General features: G+C 31.0%; 1 protein-coding gene across 1 annotated transcript; it reads left to right on the forward strand.

The window, feature by feature from the left end:
• The first annotated feature begins 419 nt into the window (after positions 1-419).
• Positions 420-19,170, forward strand: LOC110638619 (receptor-like protein 7). The gene is made up of 5 exons (XM_058149361.1): positions 420-679; positions 4,839-5,109; positions 5,377-5,485; positions 5,563-5,744; positions 16,198-19,170. The coding sequence occupies exons 1-5, from the start codon at positions 420-422 to the stop codon at positions 19,168-19,170; spliced, it is 3,795 nt and encodes a 1,264-aa protein (XP_058005344.1).
• Positions 19,171-20,766: the final 1,596 nt, after the last annotated feature.

The following is a 20,766-nucleotide window of genomic DNA, read 5'->3' on the forward strand; positions in this document are numbered from 1 at the left end:
ATGACCTATCAAACTAGTAGGGTGATTGACAGTGGTGCAACCATCAATGCTATATCTAGGAAAGAGTTCTTCTCATCTTACACACTAAGAGATTATGGTGTCATTAAAATGGGAAATGATAATCTGTCAAAAGTTATTAGCAAAGGAGATGTATGCTTGATGATGGAGAATGGCATGGTATTATTCCTAAGAGATGGTAGGCATATTTCAAATATGCGACTGAATTTGATCTCTACAAGCAGGCTTGATGATGAAGATTTTTGCAACACCTTCATGAATGGAAAATGGAAGATCACCAAAGGATCTTTAGTGGTGGCTAGAGGCATAAAGTAATCAAAGCTTTATGTAATACAGGTGAAGATCTTCAATGATTTTGTGAATACAGTGGAGAATGATAACATAGCTGAATTATAGCATAGATGACTCAGGCACATAAGCGAGAAAGGGATGACACAGTTAGTGAAAAAGAATGTATTATCCAGAGTAAACCAAGTGCACTTAAAAAGTGTGTTGATTGCCTAATAGGAAAGCAGAACAGAGTTTCCTTCAGGAGTTCCCTTCCTTATAGAATGAAGAACATGTTGGATTTGGTAAACTCAGACTTGCGTGGGCTAATGCTAAAGTCACTTGGTGGTGCTCCATACTTTGTGACTTTCATTGATGATCATTCCAGGAAGATGTGTGCTTACACTTTGAAGTTAAAGGATTAAGTGCTAGATGTCTTCAAACAAATTTCTAGCCTCAATTGAGAGACAAACTAGCAAGAAGCTTAAGTGCATCCAGACAAAGCACGAAAGGAATTATGATGCTGTGTTCATTGAAGATTAGATCATTAAGGATGTGGGCAAGGTTCAAAAGGCCATTTCAGAATCTAATGATGACTTTACAAACTTAGAGTTAATCCCTTCAAAAACAGTGCTAAGAGAGGTTGGAGATGACATTTAGGATATTCCAACTGATGCTGATGATGCTCGCATTGATGATGACCAGATGATGAAAGTGTTCACATTCAACTACCAGCACCTATGGTTTCTCCATTACCATTAAGGAGATCTGATAGGACTAGACAATGTTTTACTAGACAACCTAGTAATGAGTATGTGTTGCTAACCGATGGGGGGGAACCTGAAACCTTTGAAAAAACTATGGATGAACAGAAGTAGAATTGGCTTGAGGCCATGCAAGTTAAGGTGAAATCCTTGCATGAGAATAGAACATTTAAGCTATTGCGATTGACAAAAGGTAAGAGAGCTTTGAAAAATAAATGGGTGTTCAGGATCAAACATGAAGAACATGGTCTCCATCTCGATTCAAAGCAAGCTGGTTGTCAAAGGATTCAGCCAAAGAAAGGGGATTAATTTTCATGAATTTTTTTCACTAGTGGTGAAAATGACATCCATTCGCATAATGCTTTGATTAGTAGTTAGTCTCAACCTAAAGGTTGAGTAAATGAACATAAAGACTACCTTCCTTCATGGAGAGTTGGAAAAAGAGATATACATGGAGTAGCTAGAGGGTTTCAAAAAGAAAGGGAAAGAGGACCATGGAGTAGCTAGAGGATTTCAAAAAGAAAAGGAAAGAGGACCATGTTTGCAAGTTGCAGATAAGTCTATTTAAATATGTTGTGGGGGAGTAAAGCTACAGCAAAACTACTTCAGATCACTATGTTTTTGTTCAAAAATTATCTGATGATTATTTTATTATTTTTTGCTAGATGTGAATGATATGTTGATCGTTGGCCAGAATGTTTCCACAATCAATAGCTTGAGGAATAAGCTGAGTAAGTCTTTTGCCTTGGAAGACTTAGGGCCAACAAAAGAGATCCTTAGCATAAAGAAATTAGAGAAAGAAATGCCAAGAAGATATGACTGTCATAAGAGAAGTACATTGAGATAGTATTTCAAAAGTTTAATATGGATAAAGCTAAAGTAGTTAGTTGTCCTCTTGCTAATCACTTTAGTCCGAGTTTGAGAAAAAGCTCTTTTTATAGATAAGGAGAAGGAAAAGTGAACAAGGTGCCATACGCTTCAACAATTGGAACTTTGATGTACACCATGATGTGTACATGGCTAGATATTGCTTACCTAGTTGGAGTAGTGAGTCAATTTCTTTCAAATCCAAGAAAGGAACATTGGGCTGTAATGAAATGAATTTTTACATATCTTTATGGAACTTCAAAAATATGTTTATGTTTTGGAGATTCCAATCTTGTACTAGTTGGTTACACAAATGTAGATATGGCTGGCGATGTTAACTCAAGAAATTTTACATTAGGATATCTAATTTCATTTGCAGGGGGAGCAATATCATGATAGTCAAAGTTATAGAAATGTATGGCTCTATCCATTACTAAAGCAGAGTTTATTGCAACAACAAAAGCATGCAAAGAGTTGCTATGGATTAAGAAGTTCTAGAAAAAACTTGGTGTCCATCAGGAAAAGTATCAGTTGTTCTGTGATAGTCAAAGTGTTATTCACCTTCTAAAGAATTCCTCCTTCTGTTCAAGATGCATGTCTCAATGTGAGAGATCACTGGATTAGAGATATGTTGAATAAGAAGCAACAACTACTTGGGAAGATCCATACAGATGAGAATAAATAAGATATGTTGACAAAGATTCTTCCAAGAGAGAAGTTTGAATACTGTTGGTTGATAGCAGAAATGGTGGAGCCCTCCATGAAGTCACAAGGGGGAGAATTATTGGGAGGTGGGTCCTTCCTCATAGAGGGTGCCCAACATAAAATTGTGCCAACCAAATTCTTAAAAAAATTAAAGTCAAAGTTTACAGCTGCCACAAAGTTTGGTATCACATAAACTGATAATACGCAATTCAAAATTGCACATATTTTTTAGAGGTTTAGAAAATCGATTTTACATAGTTCAGGATAGGGAGTTCAATTTGAATTTGTATTCCTTTACCTATAAATAAGTAGTAGCTCAATCATCTTTAATAGCTCAAATTCCTGAAGGGCAATCCAAAGCTTGTAGGTTTGAGGAAAATTCTGAGAAAGAGTTTTGCGAGGCCCTTAGAAAGTTTTCTAAAAAGGAGAGTGACAAAAATAACGAGGAATTATTATGGGTGTCTGGTAAACACTTTGAGGCCACTATTTTGGTGTTAATCTCATTTGTAAAACTCTTTTTGTATCTACTATTTGTAATGGTAGAAGATTTATTTGGAGTTTGACTGTGGACGTAGCCCAAAATTTAGGGTGAACTATGTTAAATTCTTATTTGTCATTTTTATTAATCATTGTTGTAATATTTAATTTATGTTGTGAGGGGTATCAAAACACTGACCCAAGAAGTGGTATCAAAGCACTGACCTAACAAGTAGTATTAGAATTTTGTTCCCAATGCTTTTACCTCTAGTCCATTCTTCAACTCCATCCTTCAATTAAATCTTATAATAGAACATTGTGATCTTGACCATTTAATTACCTCTAAGCTAATATATAAAGCCTAAAATTCAAAGAACTAGAACCTTAGAACGTGAAAAATAGTGAAGCGAAAAATCATATAATAAAAGTCTCATTGTTTTTTGAATTATTTAAGAGACCCTCAATCTATAAGCACTATTTTTTTCTACATGAGTTCTTCAATATTATACTCGTTATGCAGACTTATGATATATTTTTTTTATATAATTGTTTGTTAATTTTTTATATATAATATAATATTATCATAGTATTATAAATATTATATTTAATTATTTAAATTAAAATATTAATTTTAATTATTTGATTTCCTTTATTTGCAGTTGGATTTTAACACCTATACTTTTACACTCACAAATATATTTTAAAAAAAAAAATAAAATCAACTTATCTTCTATTACTAATTAAACATGAAATATAATCTTAACTGCTTCTTGTAGAAATAATGCAACATAGATATGTATTTTAAGTGTGTCGCTGGATTTCTTTTTCAAAGAAATTTCACCAAAGAAAAACATTTACATGAAGACAAAATGACCTGTTAGAGTCCAAGTTTAATTAGAATTAGGAATTTAAAATAAATTAGGAAGCTTTAGCAGGCTTAATTTAGGAAGAAAAAAAAAAGGAAAGTTAGATTTAAATTCGGTGATGACTGAATCATGTTTGAAGAAGGATTCAAAGTCCAAACTAAGACTTGTTTTCTTTGTCCATTAGTGCCAATTTAAGAGAGCATATTATAGGTAGCCATGGTGAATAGCAATGGTGGAAACGTGCGCCAAGGGAGAGCAACACATTAAGAGTTGTAGTGACAAAGGTACTATGAGTATTTTCTTTATGAGTGATTTGTGTAATTGTGAGAGTGAGAAAAATAATTACTGGTTGTATAATTATTTTTCCTAATAGTGGATTTATTAGTGGAGTAGGTTTATACTGAACCATATTAAATTTTGTATTCTTTAATTTGTGTGAGAGTAATTTTCACAATAAGTGTTATCAGAGCTGTGGTTCAAGATAATAAATATAAAATTTGAGGTGGAGCTGTTTGATGGGAAAAATAATTTTAGTCTGTAGCAAAGTACCATGAAGGATGTCCTTATACAATAAGGATTAATTAAAGCATTGAACAAGAAGCAATTGACCATGAAAGATGATGATTGGGAGGAGCTTTAACAAAGGGCGGTGAGTACAATTAGATTGATGTTAGCCCATGATGTGAAGTATAATGTTTTGGAGGAGACCTCACCTATTGTTTTGTGGAAGAAACTAGAGAGTTAGTACATGTCAAAGTCACTCACAAATCATTTGTACTTAAAGAAGGAATTTTACCAACTCAAAATGGATGAAGGTGTTGATGTGAGGAATCACCTTAATGTTTTTTAATAAATTAATTACCTAATCGGCTAGTGTTGGTGTGAAAGTAGATGATGAAGATAAAGCCCTTATTCTTCTAAGCTCTCTCCCACAATCTTATAAAAGCTTGGTAACAACATTAACAGTTGGAAAGAAGACTTTAAAGGTGGAGGAGGTTACTACATTTATCTTAGATGATGAGAAGTTCAAGAAGATAGGTAGTAGCAATGAAGGTGGAGCTTTTATTTCTTGTTCTAGTCGCAATAGAAGCAATCCATATAAAAACAATTGGAGAAGAAATAGTAGATCAAGTTCGAGACTATGGGTAGACCTTGAAGATAGAGAATGCTATTATTGTCATGAGAATGGCCACATTCAATATCACCGTACGAAGATGAAGGAAGATTTTACAAAGTTTAAATAATTCAAAAAGAGTTACAGAAAAGAAAAAGAAGGAAATACTGCAATTACAATGGATGATGGTGTTGATGGCAAATGTTAAAATGTGAATGATGATAAGGAAAAGACAAAAGATCCATTACAAGATGAGTAGTTAATAGATTTTGCTTGCCTATTTCATATTTGCTCAAAGAAGGAGTGGTTTGATGTGATTGAAGAAAAGAGAGGAGAGAAAGTGAAGCTAGATAATGGGTACAAGATAGAAGTTAAAGTTGTTGGAAGTGTGAATATCAAGCTGCATGGTGATTGAGTAAAAGTGTTCGATGAAGTGAGATATATTCCTAAATTTGAAAGGAACTTAATTTCCTTGGTAAATTAGATTCTTTGGGTTATGGTTATTCAATTCATGGTGGAGTCATGAGAGTTAGTCGAGATGCTCTTATAATTATGAAGGGTGAGAAGATTGGTGCAAAAAATCTTTATAAATTGGAAGGAAGCACATTGATTGGAAGAATGCAAGTTGAGGCAAGAGGCAACACCAACAATCAAGAGTGCAAGAAAGTAACTTAGAGAAAATTAATTTTTACAGAAGTTGTGAAGACTAATTCTATTTGACTTGGAGTTAAAGGTTGTTAGAGTCCAAGTTCAATTAGAATTAGGAATTTAAAATAAATTAAAAAGTTTTGGTAGACTTAATTTAGGAAGAAAAAAAAAAAGAAGAGGAAATTTAGATTTAAATTCAATAATGACCAAATCATGTTTGAAGAAGGATTCAAAGTCCAATATAGGACTTGTTTTTTTTGTCCATGAGTGCCTATGAGCATATTATAGGTGGCCATGGTGAATAGTAGTGGTGGAAATGTGTGCCAAGGGAGAGCAACATGTTAAGAGTTGTAGTGACAAAGGTACTATGAGTTTTTTTTTTTTTATGAGTGATTTGTGTAATTTATAAGGATAAAAAAATAATTAGTGGTTGTATAATTATTTTTCCTAATAGTGGATTTATTTGTGAAGTAGACTTATGCAGTACGACATTAAATTTTACTTTCTTTAATTTGTGTAAGTGTTATTTTCACAACATGACCAAACATTGGCAACATGTGCAATATGTTTCATTAATGAACCAGGTTCAGGTATAAAAATACTCACATTCAAATTTTAGTAGGTGGAGATTGTAGAGTATATTACATAAACCATAACATAACACAATAAATATTCCAAATTTTCATACACCATAAAAAAAAATCATAAATAACAAGATGAATTCAAAGGCTAGTACCCTCTAAGTGTCTGATTAGGCATGGAATTACCAAATTTGTTTTTAAGAACATGAACAAACAAAAAATCATGAATAAGGTTTTGAACAGAAACTTTTTCTTGGAATAAAGACTTTATAAAATATTCATATTAATGACAAGAAAGTAAAGATCCATAAAAAAAATACATGGGGTTAGTTTGTCAACCACAATGAGGGATATGAAAACAGGAGTAATAGTGAATTTAGACTGTACAACATTGCTATCCAAATAGCCTACCATTTTATATTTGTAAATTATTCAATTCCATCAACTTCAAAATCATTCCAAGATCTACTTAATCAAATGATGAAAGTTTCAAGGATATGTTGAAGATAACCCCACTTCACACAATTGTAAGCTTTACTAACATCAAGCTTTACGGCCATCCCATAATTACTTCCTCTCTTTCTCTACTTCAGAGTGTGCATGAGTTCATGGTTAATAAGAATGTTGTCTATAATTAAACGCCCTTTTGAAAAAGCATTTTTTTCCTTTCCAATAATTGAATCCATTATGGGTTGAAGTCTGGCAGTGATTACTTTGGAGATGATTTTATAGAGAATGTTGCAAAGTCCTATTGGCTGTAAGTCTCTCATTGACTCAACATGCTTAACCTTAGGAATTAAAGTTATCAGAGTATGATTCGCACTTGTATGCAATTTGCCTTTCATAAAAAAATTCCTCACTACTGAGAAACATCTGGGCCTATAATGTTCCAGTAGCGTTGAAAAAATAGGCCCTTAAGGCCACCATAACTGGTGCCTTTGTTAGATGAATGGAAAAATTTGCCCTCTTGATTTCACCATCCAAAACTGGCATAATTAAATTAGCTTCATATCTTCTGTCACACGCCTATGAAAAACAGTAGTTACAACACTAAAGTCCATAGGGTGATGGGAAGAATAAATGCCAGTAAAGTAGTCAAGAGCAATCTGTTTGATGTCTCTGAAAGAATGTTTCCATAAGCCATTTTGATCCCTTAACCTTGCTATAAAATTTCTCTTCCTTCTTTATAATACTTTAGCGTGAAAAAATGATGTATTTTTGTCCCCCAAATGCAGCCAAGATTGGTAAGATTTTTTAGCCTAGTATTGTTCCTCTCGTATCAATTTGACTTTTAATTCTCTCTCTAAATTCCTTATAGACTCGCCATTCTAGGCAACAACACTATCTTTTGTTAATCTCAATTCCTCCTCCAAATGATGGACATACATACGAGAATTATGAGGAGTGGTTTTATCCCAATTCACCAATGCTGACCACCATAAGGTAATTTTGTGGCAGACAAGATCTAGAGAAAAGTAACATGAGTTTGAAGACCACGTGTTAGAGATAATATTTCTAGCTTCTTGAATGGGAATCCATCTCACATCCTCTTTCTGATTTTGCCAACCCAAAGTAACATTGGCTTCCATTGTTGGTTGAGAGTAATTTGGGCCTTGATTCTGAGGGGAGAGATGGACTAGCCTTTTTTAGATGGATATTATTTTTGGGCTTATTTGTTTCAATCTCATTTCGGCCTGCCAATGAGAAATATTATTCAATAGTTGTAGCTTAAAAGGTGATCTTTCTTCTTGATAAGGGTTAGATTATTATATATCCTCAACCATTGTATCAGACTTGGGATCTTTATCATTAAAACTTTCCAAAAGACTTGCAATAGCTATTCGAAAATGGCTTACTATGTAAGGAAAACATTAAAATAAACTTTTTGTATTGACATGACTAATCCCAATTATAGCCAGGTAGTCCTTTAGAAGCATCAAAATCTATTCCCTGGGGAAAAGTTTCATAACAGATTCATTGGGAAAAACACTTGATGTCACAAGAAACCATGACTCATTTAGAGGGAAAGCTAGCTTCGTATGGTCATCCTTCATTAGCAATTGGCCTTTAATGGAACCATTCTTGTCAGACGGTGGTGTACCCATATCCCAATTTGTAGAATCAATGGTGATTTTAAAAGTTATTATTTTCACAAGTGGAAGAGCGAGAGTTTTTGTTCTGGCTATGGTGTCTTTTTTAGGTGGGGAAGTGTTCGGAGGTAAATGTAATAATTAATGGTTTTCAATTTGTCTGGGAGGGTTATCCTGTATATTTTGGATGGACAGGGGAGGTGATGGCTATCTAGGGATGAAGCTTTTGGGATTCTGGGTTTGAAGGGGGTTTGCTTTTAACCAAGGTCCAAACATAGATTTTGATGCCCCCTCTGAATTTTGTTGTTGTTGCCATGTAGTGCTTGCACAATTCCTTCACATAAATCCTAGAATGCCATATCCATAACAAATGTCTGGCATCTTTTCAAACATAAAATGCATCTTTTGAATCTTACCATCTTGTTTCACCGATTGGAATCCTGTAGGAAAAAGCTAGTAATGAAAGGCTCACCTTAATCCTAAGAAAATGGAAGTATCCTAGATGCCTATTTTGAGAAAGATCCGCCTCATTCAAGGTTGCAAGGTGGTTGCTGATAGCTTTAGCATTTTCCATATTGATTTGATCTAGCGTGAGACCAAACACTTATATCCAGAAGGCTGATTGATCAAAAGAGAGTTTCGCTAAAGTCTTATCCGGTGGCCATTCAGTTAGGGATAAAAATTGATCATGGATTGACCATGAACAATTTTCCATCACCAAATGAGTCACATTTGTATCAAAAGAGAAAACAAAAATGTTGTTTCTCCTTGATGTTACTTGAAAATTTTGCTTGGTATTCCATGATTTCTCTAATGTTGCTTTCACCATAGCCGCACTTAGAGATCTCTTAGAAATTAGTTTACTAGCTATGATTTTGCCTTTTATCTACTGTTCTTGCTCTGTAGAATCTTTTAACTGAATTGTTACCTCTTGATAGTTGAGGTTTTGTGCTTTGTTTATAAGTTTTGCCATATTTTCTATTAGATCTGACATGACTGGTAGTTAGGACAACAATAAGTGAAACCAAAAAAGCTTGAGTGAAATAAGGATGGGGAATAAAAAGGAGGTTATAAATTGAAGGATGAAGGAAAAGGATGGTGCGGTTGAAAAAACAGGCGAACTATAGTAAAATCTGAATGGAGGACTAAAATCCCAGAGAGAGGGCTAAACCTTTAAAGCCAAACTATCATGATAATGGTGGAGTTGATGGTATCCTATTCTGTTAATATCAATGGGCATCACATGGGACCAATTACTCCATCTAGAGGTTTGTGACAAGGGGATCCTCTTTCCTCTTACCTATTCCTTTTTTGTGCTAAAGGTTTATCCCATATGATCAAAACATCTGCTATTCAAGGTTTGAATATTTCAAGACGTGGTCCTTGCATTACACACTTATTTTTTTGTAGATGATTATGTTATTTATGCAAAAGCTAATGGTCATCAGGCTGGCATCATCAAACAATGTTTGGAAGACTATGCAGAAGCTAGTGGAGAATTTTGCTAAATGAGCAATTGTTTTTAGTGCCAACAAGCCTTCACATGTTCAGTTGAATATTGCCAATACTATGAATATTTCTAATCTTGATGGGTAAGACAGATTTTTGGGTTTGCCTTTTATTATTCCCAAATCTAAGAAACAACCTTTTGAGTTTCCTAAGAGTATAATTCTATCCAAAACCGCAGGATGGAAGGAAATGTTGCTTTCAAAAGTGGGGAAAAGAGACTCCTATCAAGTCTATTGTTGCTGCAATTCCAGTGTTTGCTATGTCCTGCTTCAAATTCCTTACCACTTTTTGCAAGGAAATTAATTCTATCATTTCAAATTTTTGGTGTTTCATTCGAATGAGGATAGGAAAATTCACTGGATTGGTTGGAACAAGTTATGTGATCCCAAAGTTGAAGGGGGATTACGCTTTAGACACTTGTCATGTTTTAACAGAGCCCTTTTAATAAAGCAAGGTTAGAGGTTAATTGCTAAGCCTAATTCCTTATTATCTCAAGTGCTCAGAGAAAATATTTTACTTTTTCTTCCTTTCTCTAAGCTTCCCAAGGTAGTAATTCATTATGGGGTTGGCAAAGTATACTTTGGGGGAGATCAATTATTGAAAAAGGTGTTAGATGGCATATAGGGAATGGGGAGTCAGTTTTATGTAAAGAAGATAGATGAGCTGCTTATGCCTTCCCTCATCCTCCTTCTTTGAAACCGAATCATGATCAAGTGACGGTTTGGGTTTCTCAACTAATTGACTCTCATTCTAGATCCTGGGATATTACAAATCTTAAGGAGAATTTCCAAGACATAGATGTCAAAATGGATTCAAGCTATTCCCATTAGCTTGGTTTCAAGAGAAGAAAGACAATTCTAGCATTATGATAAAAAGGGTGTTTACTAGCGCGAGCTTTACAACAAGCAGACATTAATGGGAATTTAGCAGTCCAAGTCCTTCTGCCTAGAAGAACTCTTCTTTGTTTTGGAAAAGCCTATGGAAGCTTCATCTTCCCCCTAAAATAGTTGTTTTTATCTAGATGCTTCTCAAAGAATGCCTTCCAGTGAATGATCTTGTGCATAGGAGAGTTCTTAATATTCCACCAGACTGCTATCACTGTGGTGAAACAGAATCCTTCAAGCATCTTTCCTTCAATTGTCCAAGAGTGGTGGAAATTTGGCTTCATTCTCCCTTGCGAATGTGTTCTTCTATGTTTGGAGGATTGTCCATGATTGACTGCTGGGGAGAAATCATTCAACCTCTCAAAAGCCAGCAAAAGGATAAATAATTATTTCGCACGGTTGTTTTTCTTCTTTGGCATATCTGGAAAAGTAAGAATTCCATTATTTTTTAGAATCAATCCTTAAGCTAGCAACAAGTTATTGATATTGCTTTAAATCATCAAGAAGATTTTAATATTGTCAACTCTATTTTGGATCATACAAGTGAAGAGATAGTTCATCCTTCCTCTACGGGATTGCCTCCTCCAGTAGGTGCAATCAACATAAATTTTGATGCAGCTATTTCTAGCTGTGATAACAGAGTTGCCATTGCTGGTATAGGTTGAGATCATTTGGATAATGTTGTTGGTTGGTTTTGCAAATTTGTGCCTTTGCATTCAAATCCTTTTTTAGTTGAATGTTTAGCTTGCCAAAAAGCGGTTCTTTGAGCCATAAGCATTGGCTTTTCAAAAGTCATTTTTGAGAGAGATTCTATCTCAGTCATCTAGACAATTAATGGTTAGTTCCTAGTTGTGGAAATCTCTAGTTTGATTGCTGATATTCAATGGTTTGCTGGTAGCTTTGTGAATGTTGATTTTTTCCTTTGTTAAAAGAAACTGTAATAGGATTGCTCACTATATTGCTCAAAAAACACTACATGATACTTCTTTTACTTTCAATCCCATGATGCAAATCAACTTTGCATCAGGCTGTTGCCTTCTTTCTCCTCTTAATGAAATCATCCTTTAGGAAAAAAAATATAAATAAAAATAAAAATCATTCACATAATGGGAAAATATTTTATTATTATAATGTATGTAATTTAATACAAATGCACATAGAATAAGTTTTAAAAATTTAAAATTAAAATTGTATTAAAATTAGAATTATAAAATAACACCAATACCATGGATATAAACCCCGATTAATCAATGCTACTACCAATCCTGACCTGGTTGTTTTGGACCAAGAGATTTGTTGAAGGAACTGTGCTATAAACCAACTCAACTACATCAAGAAAAATGCCTTCTACTGGTAAATTCTGATTTAACCTGGAGTTCTGCTTTACCTAACTTTTAACTATTAATATATTTAGTTTATGCTTATCTACTATTATAAATAGGACCATTAATATTTAGTTTATTATATTTAATTTATTGATATATTAAAATTAATTCTTTCTTGTCATTATAGTAAACTTCCATAAATATTTTTGAAAATTCCAATATCTCCTTTTTCATATATTTATATATATTATAAAAAAATAATTAGATATGTTTGGAAACATTAGGATTTTAGATTAAAGTAGCAAGACCAGTCCTACAAGGAATTGGAAGAAACCGGGAAGCAAATTCAAGTGTTTTAAGTCAAGAACTTAATACTGGAGTCATTGTAGAATATATATATATATTCTCAAAACGCGTAATCCGGTAAGAATATTAATCTTTCCAAAAGAAAATGTTAAAAATTTATTGTCTGGTTGAATATATATATCTATATATAAGTGCGATGTGTACACGAACGTATGGATTGCATTTTCCCAAAACGTGTAAATTCAATAAGAATATTATCTTTCCAAAAGAAAATGTGAAAAATTTGTTGGTCGGTTATATATATATATATATATCTGGATTCAACTTTCTCAAAACGTCTAAATTCGGTGGAAATATTTATCTTTCCTAAAGAAAATGTTAAAAATTTTTGGTCTGGTTGAAATTTCAAAAAAGACGTGGTGGTTTTTTTTTTTTTTAATATATATAGAAATAAAATCAAAATGTGGCATGGTGGAAAGTTGGTGGTAAACGACACAAAATTAGTAGTTGAAAGCTCAAGCGAAAGCGAAAGATAAAGCTTGACTTGGTAAGCAAAATGAATTTAGAAAAACGACTTAATTAGCATCATAGATTCGAGGTCTTAGATATGCAATTAAGTCTAGTTTAAGTAAGACTTGGCAGAATGAGAATTTTCTGGGGAGTAATCTAATATAAAAATGAATTTTATAATTATTAAATTAAATATTTATATCTAAATTTAAATAAAATTAATTAAAATTTATATAATTTATGCATAATTTTAAATATAAATATTTAATTTAATATTTATTAAATTTATTCTCATATAAATGAGAATGACATCCTTTTAGAGATATTAAAATACCCATAGATTATAATTTTTTCTTTTAAAAAAAAAAAAACAGATTATATTGCCTCTTGCAAATATAAAAAAACCGACGGAGATATTAAATATAAAATTTTTTTAAATGGTATATAAATTAGTTGTCTCTTGTAAATTAAATAATAATAATAATAATAATAAGGATAAAAATTTAAAACATTGATTATATATATATACTAGCATAATACTTATGTTATGTATAAATAATTTATAATTTTTATTTTTTAATTTAATTTTTAATTATATTTTAAATAAAAATAAATTATAACTATTAAATTGACGTTTAATTAAAAATTTTCTTTTATTTAATTAAATTTAGATAAATTTTTACCTATTATAATAATAAATTTTCATTAATTCACGGTGTAATTAATTAAAATATTTATTTATTTATTTTATAAATATATTAATAATAATTTCATAATTATTTTGTTTAAAATGTTAAATTACTTTATTAAAAGGATAATTTAGATTTTATGAAATTTTTATATTTTATATCATCATTTATGTAAATCAATATTTATTTTTTTTAAATTATAAAAAATATATTAGATTAATAAAAAAATAATATTATTTCAAAAATATGTAAATATAATTTTTTTATTATTAATATAATAAAAAAATATTAAATTACTAGTAATCAATTAAATTATTTAATTTTACTATTAATGAAAATGTATAACAGTATTATTAATTAAAAATAACATTTTATTATATTATTTTTAAAAATATATTTTTTTAAATTTTTGTAAAATGTAATTTTTTTTATTAATCTTATATATATATTTTATAAAATAACTATTTTACAAAAATGATTATTGCTTTACATAAGTTTATAATATAAAAAAAATACATTTTAAAAAAAATTAAAATTTTAAAATACCATCATTTTTTTAATTAATGTAATATATGTTAGAAATACATACTTTTTTCTAGTAACTTCATTTTTTTAAATCATTTTACTTTTACCTAAAATTTCGATGTAAAAATAATAATATTTTTATTTTATGTTATATAAAAAATACAATTTCTTTAATTTTATTAGATTTTCTTTATTTTTCATTTATTAATTTTTCAATTGTTTTAAATTATGATTAAGTTATTAATTTTTCAATTATATATATGAAATACAATTTATTTAATAGTTATTCTCTTAATATTATAATAAGTAGTCATTATTATAAAGTAAGTTACAATATGTTTTAATTGACAAACGGTAATAAAGCATTCAAATTCAATTTTTATAACAATAAAATATTTTTTATTTACTTAGCTGTCTCAATTAATGGCCATAAGTTAATAATAATAATAATTAATCTTAAAGAAGTGAAATAAAAAGAATATTAAATTATTAACATAAAAAAATATATACTAATTATAAATATGTTAAATTTCTATGATTTATTCTTATAACTTTTTGTATAAATTATATTTTTAACAAAGATTTCATAATAAAAATAATAAGAAATATGATAATATAATAAAAATATTTATTAAAAATATAAAATAATTTAAAGTTGATTAAATTATGTAATAGTTAATTATGAGGTTATAAATTAATGACTATCAGTGAAATTTATTATTATTATTATTATTATTATTATTATTATTATTATTATAAAAAGTAACATGTAAAATTTATTAAAAAAATAATATAAATAATTATATATATATATATATATATATATATATATATATAAGTTTAGATCATTTAGTAACGTTAACGTTTATGTACGACTTGACAGAATGAGATGTTTTTAAAGAGTAATTGATATAAAAAATAATAATTTTATAAATATTAAATTTTATATTATAATTTAATTAGAATAAAGAGTAATATTTATTGTGATAATGAAAGGCACAGATAATATTATATTTCTTGCATTAGAATTATGAAATATTGAGAAAATATATTAAAATTAGAATTTAAAAGTTTTAAGTGAGTGATTGTTTTTTTTTATATTATAGGGAAACTTTATAAATTTTACAGTAGAAGTACATAAATTTTGTTTTATTTTTTTTATATTATATGATTATATGATTATATATATATATATATATATATATATATATATTATAATAATTTTTTATATATATGTACTCAAAGATTATAGTGAATTTAGTACATCACCCATTAAAAAATAGTTAATAAGATTTGATGCCTCAATCAAATGAGAATGTTTAAATTTTATTAATTGAACCGATTCTTATTAGCAAAATTAATGTATTTTGATCTTTATATAATTGTCCAAAATTATAAGTGCAAGATTTTTAATTTAGAGACCAAACTTTTATTTTTTTTTATGGAAATTTAGACACCAAAGTAAGTGTTTTATAATTTTAAAAATTTAAGGATGAAAAATAAAAACTTAAAATTTTAGGAATCAAAATGGAGTTTGGATTATTTTTTTCTTGAAATAAAATCAAGATATATAACATGCTTGCTTGATGAGAAAGTTTATGATAATCAGTGAAGTTATTAATCACTGGTTGAAATTTTAAGCGAGAGTGAAAGATTCACTTTGAGCGGTGATAAAATTGGAAAGATGACTTAATTAGCATTATAAATATGGTTTGTGTATGTATAGATATTTTATAAGATATACAAAATATTATATTTTTAATTTTAAAAATTACTAACCAATAGTGCTTTGCCACATATGGAGATCGAAGGTAGCATTGTAAGAAAATAGAAAGTAATTGAACAAATTTGGAATTTTATTATAATTTATTATTGATAAAAACAAAGAATTTCTGGCTATAAATTAAAGCCCTCTCTTGTACTTAGGAGCACTAAACTGAGTCGTTGAAAAAATATTTGATTATGGAATCTTCTATTTATGTTTACTTACTTTCGATTCTCTTGTTCTGCCATATTATACCATTTACTCACTCTTTTAATTCTTCATTCCAGCCACGCTGCCATGATGATGAGAGCTCTGCTTTGTTCCAATTCAAGGAAAGCTTTATCATCGACAATACCTTTGATGATTGTTATCCAAAGGTTGAATCTTGGAAACTTGTCAAAGGAGAAAGAGGTGATTGCTGCTCATGGGATGGGGTGCAGTGTGATGAGGAAACTAATCATGTTATCAGCCTTAACCTTGCTAATAGTTGTCTCTATGGCTCCATCAACTCCAACAACACCCTCTTCCGCCTTGTTCACCTCCATAGCCTTAATCTAGCCTGTAATGACTTCAACTTATCTCAAATACCATCCCAAATAGGCCGCCTCTCAAGGCTGACTCATCTCAACCTGTCCTTTTCAAGCCTTTCTGGCCAAATCCCACAACAAATTTTTAATCTATCCAGGTTGATTTCCCTTGATCTATCTCGTTATCACCATGGATTGAAGCTTCACAATCCTAGTTTCAAAGATCTAGTTCAACACTTGACCAATTTGAAAGTACTTCACCTCTCATCCATGAACATTTCTTCAAAGGTACCTGAACTCTTGGCAAATTTTTCATCTTTGGAATCTCTCCGTCTCAGTGGTTGTGCACTTCAAGGTGAATTCCCAGTTGGCATTTTTCAGCTTCCAAACCTAAAGATACTTGATCTAAGCTACAACCCTGATCTCAAAGGTTATTTGCCCCCTTTCCAATTGAAGAGTGCCCTTAAATCTTTGATCCTTTCTGGATCGAATTTTGTTGGAGAGTTGCCTTCCTCTTTTGGAAACCTTGCCTACTTAGAAGAACTCGACATCTACCGTTGCAATTTCACAGGAAAGATTCCATACTCATTCAGGAACCTTAGCAAGCTTGTTTATCTTGACCTTTCACGTAATCACTTTAGCCCAAGTATTTCTTCATTCTCTTCGGTTGGCAATCTAACCAAGATCACTACTTTGCGACTTGTCGGTCTCAACTTGACAGGTGAGATCCCATCTTGGCTCATGAACCTTACTCAACTTTCTGTAGTAAATTTGCGTCAAAACCAACTCACCGGTCCTATCCCATCTTGGCTTATGAACCTCACTCAGCTTTCTTTAGTAAATTTGGGTTTCAACCAACTCACCGGTCCTATCCCATCTAGCCTTGCCAAACTGAGCAAACTTGAAAATGTATTTTTCTGGAATAACCAATTGTCTGGTCAAATCCCATTCCAAATTTACAATTTAACCTCATTATGTAATTTAGAACTTTCATCAAATGACTTGCAAGGCTCAATTCCAAGCAATGTTTCTCGACTCAAAAATCTTGAAGGCCTTGACCTTCATTCAAACAACTTGGTTGGCTCTGTTGACCTGAGCGCATTCTTGCAGCTCAAAAAGTTGAGATTATTGATTTTATCATTCAATAGCTTAACATTGATCACCAAAATTAGTACAACTGCCAGCACTCCAAAATTCCAAGTGTTAGGATTAGCCTCCTGCAATCTAGCCGGGTTCCCCAGGTTCTTACATAACCAAGATCAGTTGGAATTTCTAGACCTCTCGTCCAACAACATACTGGGCAAACTTCCTTCATGGATGTGTAGCATAAGTACAAATTACTTGGACTATTTGAACCTTTCTCATAACCTTTTAACTGGTTTTGAAAAAGAACCAGCTCTTTTTCAATGGGCTCAAATACGCATATTAGACCTCAGGTCTAATAGGCTCCATGGATCTCTCCCACTTCCTCCATCATCCACCTTTTCCTACCTAATTTCACACAACAAATTGGTAGGTGAAGTTTCAGCATTGCTATGCAAATTAAGTGCTCTTGAAACTCTGGATTTATCTTTCAACAATTTGAGCGGCAGTCTTCCCCATTGTTTGGGTAATTTAAGTGATTCCTTATCATTGTTGGATCTAAGAAGAAACAACTTCAATGGAAGTATTCCTTCAACATGGAGAACTGGATGCAAATTGAGAATGATTAGCATCGGTTATAATCAATTACAAGGGAAAGTACCAAGAACTTTAGCCAAGTGTTCATCATTAGAGTTGATTGATTTTGGTAAAAACCTTATAATTGATAGATTTCCTTCTTGGCTACGAAATCTTCAAGACTTGAGAATTCTTATTCTGCGATCCAATGGTTTTTATGGTGTGATAGACAAACCACAAGCCAAAGGATTCTCAAATCTTCGAGTCATCGATTTATCTCACAACAGTTTCACTGGAAAGTTGTCATCAATACACTTTGAAATATGGGATGCCATGAAAGTTATAAATGCAAGCCTGATGACATATATGGGAGATAGTATGGGGCCTAACGACTGGTTTCCCGCTGGAGCATATTATGGTCGATATGATTACTCGATGATTTTGTATAGCAAAGGATTAGAATTGGAATATACAAAGATCCCAGATATTTTAACTGCCATTGATTTCTCCTACAACAAATTTGAAGGAGAGATACCAGATATCATTGGAAATCTTCAAAAGCTTTATTTGCTTAACCTTTCCAACAACTTTTTGAATGGTCATATACCATCATCTTTAGCAAATTTGAAAGCATTAGAATGCTTGGACCTATCAAGGAACATGCTCTCAGGAAAGTTACCTTCCGAGCTAAGTAAGCTCACCTTCCTTTCTTCTTTTAATGTTTCTTATAATCAGCTTGAAGGACCCATTCCACGAGGGAACCAATTTGATACATTTGAGAGCAATCGATATGAGGGAAATAAGGGATTATGTGGATTTCCTTTGAAAAAGAAATGTGAAAATTTTGAGGCATCACCACAAGAGCGTTCAAATGTTGTAGAAGATGATGATACAGGTTTTGTATTTAAATTTAAGTGGATGATAGTTTTGATAGGTTATGGGAGTGGATTCATATTTGGTGTGGTTGTTGGGCACAAGGTCACCAGAAAGAAACACAATTGGTTTTTGAAGACTTTTGGAAGGAAACAACAGCACAGAAGTCAAAGGGTGAACAGGAGGAGAAGTATAAGTTGAGAGTTTATGTTGGATGTTTTTTTTGTTGTTTTTCTTTGCTTTGCTTTTAGTTGTCTTTATTTTTCATTTTTCTCATTTCAATGTTCAATATGCCCGATACTTTGTTCTTCAATATACAAGAACTAAGCTAATGTAATGTGATAATTATCATCTGATCATTATGTATATATATTTGTATAATTGATTTTATTAAAAAAAATTCAAATGTTTATCATATACTCCTTAATTTAACTAGAATGGGGAAAATTATAAAAAAAAAAAAAAAACGTTGGAGATATTATCAAAAACATAAAACATTAAAACTTAAAAAAAAAAAAAAAAGAATTCAGGAAGAGGTGTATTAAATTTTTATATCTACAACATAGACAAACAATTTTTTAGTTTGTTCCCGACTTTTTTTTTTTAATGATCAAATCAATTTAATATTAAGGCTCATAAAGTTTCCCAAAACTTAGATCATGGATTTCTAAATTGTAAGTGCTTCACAAAGCATTTGATGCATGAAGAGCAGCTTTTTCTTTTGTCACAGCAAAATTGTTCGTGTGGATTGACAGTTGATACCAATAAGTTTTATAAAGCCAATATTTCTAGTGGGATTTCTAAAAGTTTTCCAATTCATTTAATGAGAAATCATAGCTGAGAAGAGAGATTTCAACAATCAATATTATTCATTAATTCTTCAGGATTCAATGTGTTAGATCTATTAATTTTTCAGGATTTGATGTTCAGCAGGAGAAGCGTTGACAAATTTCAAAATGCCCAATTCCATGCCTTCAATTTTCTTCATTAGCAGCGAAGGAAACTGACATGTTGGAGCCAATCTTGCCCATTATGTTCTTGTATTATATTCCCTTCATCACTAGTTGAGTTGATTTTGGGTCTTCTGTCGAGAATGGCAAATATTGAAGCTACAAAATCCTTGGCTTTTGCTATTGTTTGGAGCCAAAATTACTAAGAAATCCTGCTCACGCTTACGCTAATTAGAGTTGTTATATTAGTTATTTTGATCATCATACTAATATTAATTTTATAATTGATGTGCTAGCTGTGAAGTAGCTTCTGCAAGTGCACGGATCACAGTAGTATAGTTTTAAAAATAATATCGTTCCCATAGGGAATTGTGCTTAAATTGGAAATAAAATGATAAGCTAATTAGAATGGTAAAATTTAAAGATATAAAATGGAATTTAAAATTTAAGATTGGTATTTGAGGAATTTAAGCTAAATCAAACAATTAACTAAATTAATTAAACTATATTACCAAAATTTAAATTGAAATTGCTATTTATGAATTTTGGAGGAATTAAATCTAAATTCAATAAAAATTAAAGTGATTCTAGAGATAAGGTTTTCAATATTGTTTGCATGTGGTTTATCCCTAATTTGGCCAAACACATAAGAATTGCAATTTTGAGGGAAATCAATTATTAGTTCTTTAAAACCTTTTTCAAGCATTTCAAAGTTGGTATTCATTAAATCAAACCATGTTTTCACGGTATTTCAAACCTAACAAAAACCCAATTAAAGCTCTAATTGATTTTAGAAAGTCCCCTTAATCCTCTTAGCTTATCTCTAACACCAAGAAAACTAAGTTTA

Source organism: Hevea brasiliensis, chromosome 7 (genome assembly GCF_030052815.1).
Source record: "Hevea brasiliensis isolate MT/VB/25A 57/8 chromosome 7, ASM3005281v1, whole genome shotgun sequence".
NCBI classification, from domain to species: Eukaryota; Viridiplantae; Streptophyta; class Magnoliopsida; order Malpighiales; family Euphorbiaceae; genus Hevea; species Hevea brasiliensis.

Bases quoted from the DNA above. Each gene is read 5' to 3' on its own strand.
- LOC110638619 (XM_058149361.1), top strand. From the start codon at position 420: ATGACTCAGGCACATAAGCGAGAAAGGGATGACACAGTTAGTGAAAAA. The intron at 5,486-5,562 runs GTGATTGAGTAA...TTGGTAAATTAG, and splicing joins TGTGAATATCAAGCTGCATG to ATTCTTTGGGTTATGGTTAT. The intron at 5,745-16,197 runs GTAACTTAGAGA...TCTTCATTCCAG, and splicing joins ACAATCAAGAGTGCAAGAAA to CCACGCTGCCATGATGATGA.